Genomic DNA, 8,084 nt, shown 5'->3' on the forward strand with positions numbered 1-8,084 from the left:
AGTAGTACTCCAAATGCCAGCCAAATATGAGTCACATTTCAATAAAACTCATAAAAAATGAACCACCTGACTGTGTAACACCCCAGCACGAGAAACGAACTCTATCTACCGACGGAAATGTAAATTACCGCCCAATCTCGATTTATTTGATGTACTTTCGGTTCCACTCTGTCCCTCTTTCTTCGCCATGCTGTTGTCGGATACTCACCATCGGCAAGTATTACACTATGTCTACCACGGGACTTTCAGTATAGAAGGTTCAGGGCCCTACACGCCTCTAAAACGGACACTGCGCCGAGATGGAGGCTAACGTTCTGCTGGTAGTCAGTATAGGCGACAGAAATAAAAATTCTCCTGGGGCGGAGTAGAGACTGATGATGCCAACATTTGCGACTGCCGAAGGACGAAAGTACCCGGAGGCTTGTTCGAACTGGTGGGAGGTTCCGGACTAGTGCCAATATGTGTAAAGGGGTGATGTGGATAAAATGTTGTTGTTTTTTCGACATGTAACCTTCGTATTCGCCGATGTCCGGTTGAAATGCCGCTCGACAGAAGTCTGGACGATGAAGCGATTTTGTTTGCATTATACAAGCAACAGCAAAATGAAGTAATTTATTTTTGTTTGGTAGACAACCAGTTTATTGGAAGTAGAGCTTGGTTAATAAAAACGGTTGATTTTATTTTGTGTTGGCACTTCCGAATACCCGATGATGTTCCTTCAATCTCATTGCATTAACCTCAATAAATCCGGTTGCAGCGAATGGTGACAGAGTACCATGAACGTCCATCGAAGCCAGTTCCTGGTTGTAAATGCTTTTGATTGATTCCCTGGACACTGCCATTGCGTGTCCTTTGAAAATTTCCACAACTACCTTTCCGGTCACGTTGCGTTGCGAAGCAACCAGACAAGATCGGACGTATTCGGCTTCTGGCGAATACCAGAATCCATTATACACATAGTCGGCCATTTTGGTAGCGAGGAACGATTTCACTCTGAATATCTCTCGATCCAAACAGTAAACCTCCAAGTCTTTGTGAGCTACATACAGAATTGATCCGCCGGGAGTTTCATAAACTCCTCTAGATTTCAAACCGAGGAAACGGTTTTCCACCAAATCGATTCTTCCCACTCCATGTTCTCCGCCGATTTTGTTCAAAAACGTAAGAATATCCAACGGTTCCTCCATCGTTTTTCCAGTTATCAGTTCCGTGGCGCGTACCGCAATTCCTTCCTTGAAAATAATCTCCACAATAGTCGGAGTTTCGGGTCCTTTCACTGGTGCCGTTGTCATTTGGTACAATTCTTCGGGGGCCGCCACTGACGGATCTTCCAAAATGCCTGACTCATAGCTAATATGCATGATGTTAGCATCCATCGACCATGGGGCTTTCGGTGTAGCACTTACAGGAATATTATTCTTTTTAGCATATTCCAACAAATCCTGGCGACCCTGGAAACGCTCGCAGAACTCCGGCATTCGCCAAGGTGCGATCACTTTGATCTTCGGGTTCAATGCGTAACAACTCAACTCGAACCGGATTTGATCGTTTCCCTTCCCAGTAGCTCCATGCGAAATGATCGAACAACCTCGTTGAGCAGCCGATTCCATCATTCCAATCGAGATGCAAGGCCGTGCCAGTGACGTACCCAGCAGATACCGATCCTCGTACAGTAGCCCCATCTGAAGTGCTGGCCAAACAAACTTTTCGACAAACATTTCCTTCATGTCCTTAACGATCACATCCTTGGCACCGATTCGGAGTGCTTTTTCACGTGCCGCGGTGAAATCTTCCTCCTGGCCAACGTCAGCCATGAAACAGATCACTTCGTAGCCCTGTTCCAGGAGCCACTTTAGGATGCAGCTTGTGTCGAGGCCACCGGAATAGGCAAGCAGGATTTTTTCCTCGGACATACTGAACGATTTACGCGGGTCGGCGATCAAATTGAAACTGAACGGGATTGAATGTTTTTAAAATGGTTGTGATGTAATTCGGTACAAACAGATCAGCCAATGTTTGGGTTATCGCGGAAATGATAACACCTGATTTGTTTACTAACGATTTGAGGCGATCGCACGCGAATAATTACTTTGGAAGCTAATGTTCCATTTCTAATATTTGAGCGAGAAGAGAAATGAAATAAGGTGCATAGGTTATCGTAGGTTCCTAACAACGTAATATATGCGATAACCGGAAGAATTTTGGAGTAAGTATAGCCACAGATAACAGACTGGTACAGTCGCGATTCGCTGGTTAATCACTTTTTAACTGGACCGCTTTTTAATTGGAGCTCCGCTAGTTGGACCATTGTCCAACTAAAAAGCATCTGAATGCCATAATCTCATGTCAACTTAGTTTGATAATTAAACTGACAATAATTAGAGATGCGAACAGATGCATTTACTCTACCAACATCTCTTTTGGAGAGATTTTGACATTTGTCAGTTGGTTCAACTAGCGAATCAAATTCGTTAATTGAACAGAGGCTGTGGCCCAACTAGCGAATCACGACTGTATAAAATTTATTTAAAAATTTGTGAAAACATTCATAACGTTTTGTTTGCTAACGTAAATCAGTGGCTCAATATTGCCATTTACTCCACTCTTTGCTACATGTACTTTGACAAGTGCCACAACCGATTCTAACTAGAATCGGTTGTGTCACTGGAGCCGGAATGCGAACTGGAACCAGCCAGAATTCCGGTTCATTTCCGGCTGAGCTTAACTGGGCGCTCCTGATGCATCCCTGTAAACGAAATGGCAACTAGCCGGCTTAATCCGATGTTGGCAAACAGTAGGCTATTAAAACAGCACTCTGGGTTACCCGTCTGACCATACCATTTACTGGAGAAATACTGAGAGCAGATAGCAAACACTATTTAAAGAATGGACTAGTCGCCATTTCGTTTACTGGGAGCCTACAGTCACAGAGAACAGACATCCACGATCGAACAAAAATATTTAAAAAACGTGTGTAAACATTTGAATTAACAAACGAAAAACACTTGCGCCGCCACACCAACCTATCCCAACTATCCGTCAAATCGATTCCGGAACCGGTTCGAAATCCTGGATGGATTCAGCATGGAATCTAGCTCAAAGAAAACAACCGATTCCGACTGTATCGGTTGACGCATTTGAGCTGGAATTCATGCTGGAAGTCCGAATCGGTTCCGGACTAGTTTGACTGCCCTGTAAGAACGGTTGGTTTCAAAATCGTCCAATGAAGGACGTTCGTTGGACCAATTTGGACAACGTCCAAATAACCGTTCAACGAACGTCCATCGTTGGACCCGTGTTGAACGATTTTGAAACAATTTTTTGGACGTCTCAGTGGGTGGGTACAGGAATAACCGCTGTCAATTTAGTCTAACTCAGCCACAAAAAAAAACAGGACGACAGTAGCGCACCTGGTTTAGATATCGAAACTACCTTCGAAACCGTTAGAGATTTTACACAAGTTGAATGCTGAAGATGGACGTCTGTTCTCTGTGCTACAGTGCTGCGTTACGTTTGCTACATGCTTTAGCTCTCGTTTCATTTGAAATGTCAGTTCTAGATAACTAAAATGTCTATTATCTGTGAATACAACAAAGCCAGCAACGAATTAATCCATAGTCGACATGTGAGGACGCGAGTGCTCGCGGATTGGTATCAACAGCGATCTGAAACGAGGGACAAACAGAACTGTCACACCCTTTACCAAATCCTAGTGAATTTAGCTGGCTATTAATTTTAATTTTACCTATTTGTTTGCTCGCTGGCTTACGGTTCAATATTCCTACCTACCAATCATCCGGCAGTATTAGGGCGAGTTGACCTCCGCGAAAGTACGCGTGTGGCAAACCAATAACCGCTATCGGGGCTACAGTGGTAGGACGTTTTTGCATAAACGTATTGCTCACGCTAATTGATCTGGCTTAATGTTGGTTACCGCACACAAAACGCCAGGTTGGGGTGTACTGCGGCATTGTTTTCTGCAAATCGTGCGAGTGCAACTATTTATGGAAAAAATGGCTTTTGTTTTCTGAAACTGCTTTGGTTAAACATTATGAAAACACATTTTAGAGCTAATGTTCTATAATGTGTTTTTGTTTGAGCGGGAACTGATTCAATTCCGAATTCTAGCTACTGTCTAAACATATAGATCAGGCCCTGTTTGATTTGAATTAATACAATTTCAACAATGAGTAGATTCTATTCTATAGTTTTCGTAAACATTGTCGTTAGATGTTTGTTTTGATTTCCATAGATACAACGCGTTGTCTGAGTCATGGCCCTGGGGTGATGTACGATGGAATAAGGTAAGCTAGCTACATGTGATTGATTCGTTTGACAACGACGTGTTGCTACGTATATGTGTATGTGTGACTGTGAGTGAGCGTGTCCATAAGTGTATGGAACTGTGTGTGTGCTCAAGGGTAATAGGTTAAGTTGTTCTCGATTACGCTTACCAAATTTAAACCATTATTTTCTTGAAGACTAATACACAGAGAACAGGCATCCATGATCGGACAAATATGTTAATAAAATGTGTGTAAACTTTTAAATAATTTAAATTAAAACTCTAGCGGTGCCACACCAACTTAGCCCAACTACCCATCTAATCGATTCCAGAACCGGTTCGAAATCCTGAATGGATTCAGTATGGAATCTGGCGCAACGAAAACAACCGGTTCGGACTCAATCGGTTGATGCATTTCAGCTGAAATCCATACTGAATCCACTCAGAAGTCCGAACCGGTTCCGGAATGGTTTGACTGGGTCCCGGTCAAAGCATTCGGAATTTGATTCGGAATCCTGAATGGAGTCAGTATGGATTCCAAATCAAATGCAACCCTCTAAGAACGGTTGGTTTCAAAATCGTCCAATGAAGGACGTTCGTTGGACCTATTTGGACAACGTCCAAATAACCGTTCAACGAACGTCCGTCGTTGGACCCGTGTTGAACGATTTTGAAACAATTTTTTGGACGTCTCAGTGGGTCCATTAAGAAATCCGAACCGGTTCCGAAATGAGTTTAACTGGGGTAGAGCTGATTCCCAGTTAAACTCCCCTCTAAGAACGGTTGGTTTCAAAATCGTCCATTGACGGACGTTCGTTGGACCAATTTGGACAACGTCCAAATAACCGTTCAACGAACGTCCATCGTTGGACCCGTGTTGAACGATTTTGAAACAATTTTTTGGACGTCTCAGTGGGTCATTCCGGAACCGGTTCGGATTTCTGAATGGAGTCATTATGGATTCCAAATCAAATGCAACAACCGATTCCGACTCAGAATCGGTTGTTGCATTTGATTTGGAATCCATACTGACTCCATTCAGGATTCCGAATCAAATTCCGAATGATTTGACCGGGTTATAGCTGTCAATTCAATCGAACTCAGTCACTAAAAACATGACGACAGTAGCGCACCTTCGAAACCGTTGGGTATTTTTACACAAGTTGAATGCTGAAGATGGACGTCTATTCTCTGTGACTATTACCAGCGTCAAACTACCTCACCCAGTAAAGTCAGCCAAAAAATAAGCCACAATTTCGGCTGATTTTTTCCAGAATTCCTGTTTCGGTGACACAACCGATTCCAATCAGACTCGGATGTGTCATTTGAGACGAAATTCTCAATTAATCCACCCGGTATTCCGGTTCATTTCCTGGTTGGTTTTTCTAGGAGTTTCTGGTCTTTTCGTTAAGCAAAGCAATCATTAAAAAAAAACAAAAACATTGGACGGCTATAAACAGTTGTAGCTTTGAAAATATGAACCCGTTTCGTGATATACCCCCCCCCTAATTTACACGCCAAACTATCGGCCAGTGAAAGCTTACACCGTTTAAATAGTGCGCCTGTCGACAATTCAATTTCTGCACCGGAAATGGGCTTCCGCAGTGTACAATTTGCCACAAAATTGTATCGGTTGCCTATTGTCGTTGTGGATGGACGAATCCCCCATAGCAGTTGCTAGCATGTAACTGTATATTTACAAAGGAATCTGAAGGAAAGTTGATTCATCATACTTTTCAACATACCTCTGCCCGTTACATTGACTCTATTGGCAAGCCATTAACCAGTCTGGGCAGTACGCTAGGTTGTTGAACGGAAATCGTTTCATTGGGAGGATCTTCGCATGGTTGCTCAGTTGGAGGAGAGCAGGTCAATAAGTACTGCACTGACCAGTAAATACATTAATTGGACATTTTATGAGACGTTTTAAATAAATTTTTTGTACATTTTTTCAGAGCTTCAAACGAATCAATCGAATAGGACCAACGAGACGTCAAACTGTCATGTATGCGTCATGTATGATTTCCAAATGTCAACTAAAAGATTTTTTTAATATGACCCCGTACAGTTCAGCCGGAAGGCTGGCTGGTTCTAGTTCGTATTCCGGTTTCAGAGATTAATTAGAATCGATTGTGTTGCTGGAGCCGGAAATTACAACTAGAACCAGACAGAATTCCGGCTCATTTCCGGTTGAACTTTATTCGGAAATAGCATCCTGAAGAACAAATTGATGATCCACCCAAGAACCATCACAAATCAGTTTTGAACATCTCAAAAAATTAGACCACTAATTTGTTTAATTTGGGCATAGAGAACAAACATCAGCTTTAAAGTTGTGTAAAAATCGAAAACATTTTCGAATTTAGTTGGAATATCATCACCAGGTGCGCTACTGTCCTCATTTAGTTTGGTGGCTGAGTTCGACTGAATTGACAGCGACTTGCATAGATATTTCAAAATGGCCGACATTATTATACCTCTACTCAACCACTGAGACGTTCAAAAAATTGTTTCAAAATCGTTCAACACGGATCCAATGATGGACGTTTGTTGAACAGTTATTTGGACGTTGTCCAAATTGGTCCAACGGACGTCCTTCATTGGACGATTTTGAAACCAACCGTTCTTAGAGGGCAGTCAAACCATTCCGGAACCGGTTCTGAAAATTCTGAGTGGATTCAGTATGGAATCCAGCTCCAATGCATCAACTGCCCAGTCAGCAAATTTTCTGGCAGAGACCGCTCTGCTAGATTTCTGTCAGTCTTGGTTTGGCAGCCCTGTCAGATTTCTGCGCGTACCCTGTCGGGTTAGTTGAGCTAGGGCGAACTCGGTTTCGCTCGCCTTTTCTGGCAAATTTTGACAGGAACCGAGCTAAACCCTGGCATAACTCGGACATAAACTGTGCAAAGATCCTGGCAATTCCTACCTGGTAGAATTTAGCACGAATCGAGCAAAACATCTGACAAAGATGTGGCAGGAAGCGTTCAGAGATCTTGGCCGTACATTTCTGGCTGGATTCTGGATCAAAGTGAGCAGCCGCTTCTGTAAGAAACGGTTGTTGCATTTGAGCGAATTTGTTGCCAGAATTCTCGCGCAAATCGCTCAAAATACTGGCAGAAACTCTGCCAGAATCAATTTAGCTTTGCTCAACTTTTGCTAACTTTCTGCTTGCCACGGTGACTTGGTTGGACCTACCTGAGCAAATCGCCCTTTTAGGTGGATAGATGTGAAAAAATTTATCAGTTAATGGTCCTAATTGTTAGTTTGGATCCTCAGGTTCATGTTGGAATAATAAAAATTCATTTGCATTGCTCCATGGTAGCGCTAGGCGAAAATTCACAAAACTCTACGTTTTTCCATCCTTTTACAATGCAGGGGTATTTCGGATTTTACCTATGAAATCCTTATTGGAGAAACTCCTTAAGAAACAAACAATGAAATAAATTGTGTTTAAAAATTAATCTGGGTAGTCACAGCTGACAATTGCCGTATCATGTATTTTGTTTGCTGTGGTGTGTGCAATTGCATGCGCTCCCACAAGCCACTGAACGGTGGTTGATGGAATCGGGGGTCCGGATAGCCCCGTACGCTCATTCGCACAAAAGTGGTTGTTGTTGTTTATTAACGACACTTTACACCAAGGAAGGGTGCATTCGTGTCGGAAGAAAATATTTTACCTGTAAATTTTACAATGTAGTTATCAGTTACAAATCAAAATATAATTTTATAGCAATTTAAATAGGTTAGTTTTCTTGAGGAATTTTACCATACTCTCCTCATTTTTCCTGTCGTTGCGCAG

The 8,084-nt window shown here is 42.5% G+C and overlaps 1 protein-coding gene across 1 annotated transcript; it reads right to left on the reverse strand.

Moving 5' to 3' along the window:
- Positions 1 to 611: 611 nt before the first annotated feature.
- LOC131684785 (argininosuccinate synthase-like) lies at positions 612 to 1,939 on the reverse strand. The gene has a single exon (XM_058967929.1). The coding sequence runs from the start codon at positions 1,911 to 1,913 to the stop codon at positions 678 to 680; it is 1,236 nt and encodes a 411-aa protein (XP_058823912.1). The 5' UTR covers positions 1,914 to 1,939; the 3' UTR covers positions 612 to 677.
- Positions 1,940 to 8,084: the final 6,145 nt, after the last annotated feature.

The sequence above is a fragment of the Topomyia yanbarensis genome, chromosome 1, assembly GCF_030247195.1.
Source record: "Topomyia yanbarensis strain Yona2022 chromosome 1, ASM3024719v1, whole genome shotgun sequence".
Taxonomy (NCBI): domain Eukaryota; kingdom Metazoa; phylum Arthropoda; class Insecta; order Diptera; family Culicidae; genus Topomyia; species Topomyia yanbarensis.

Bases quoted from the DNA above. Each gene is read 5' to 3' on its own strand.
- LOC131684785 (XM_058967929.1), bottom strand. From the start codon at position 1,913: ATGTCCGAGGAAAAAATCCTGCTTGCCTATTCCGGTGGCCTCGACACA.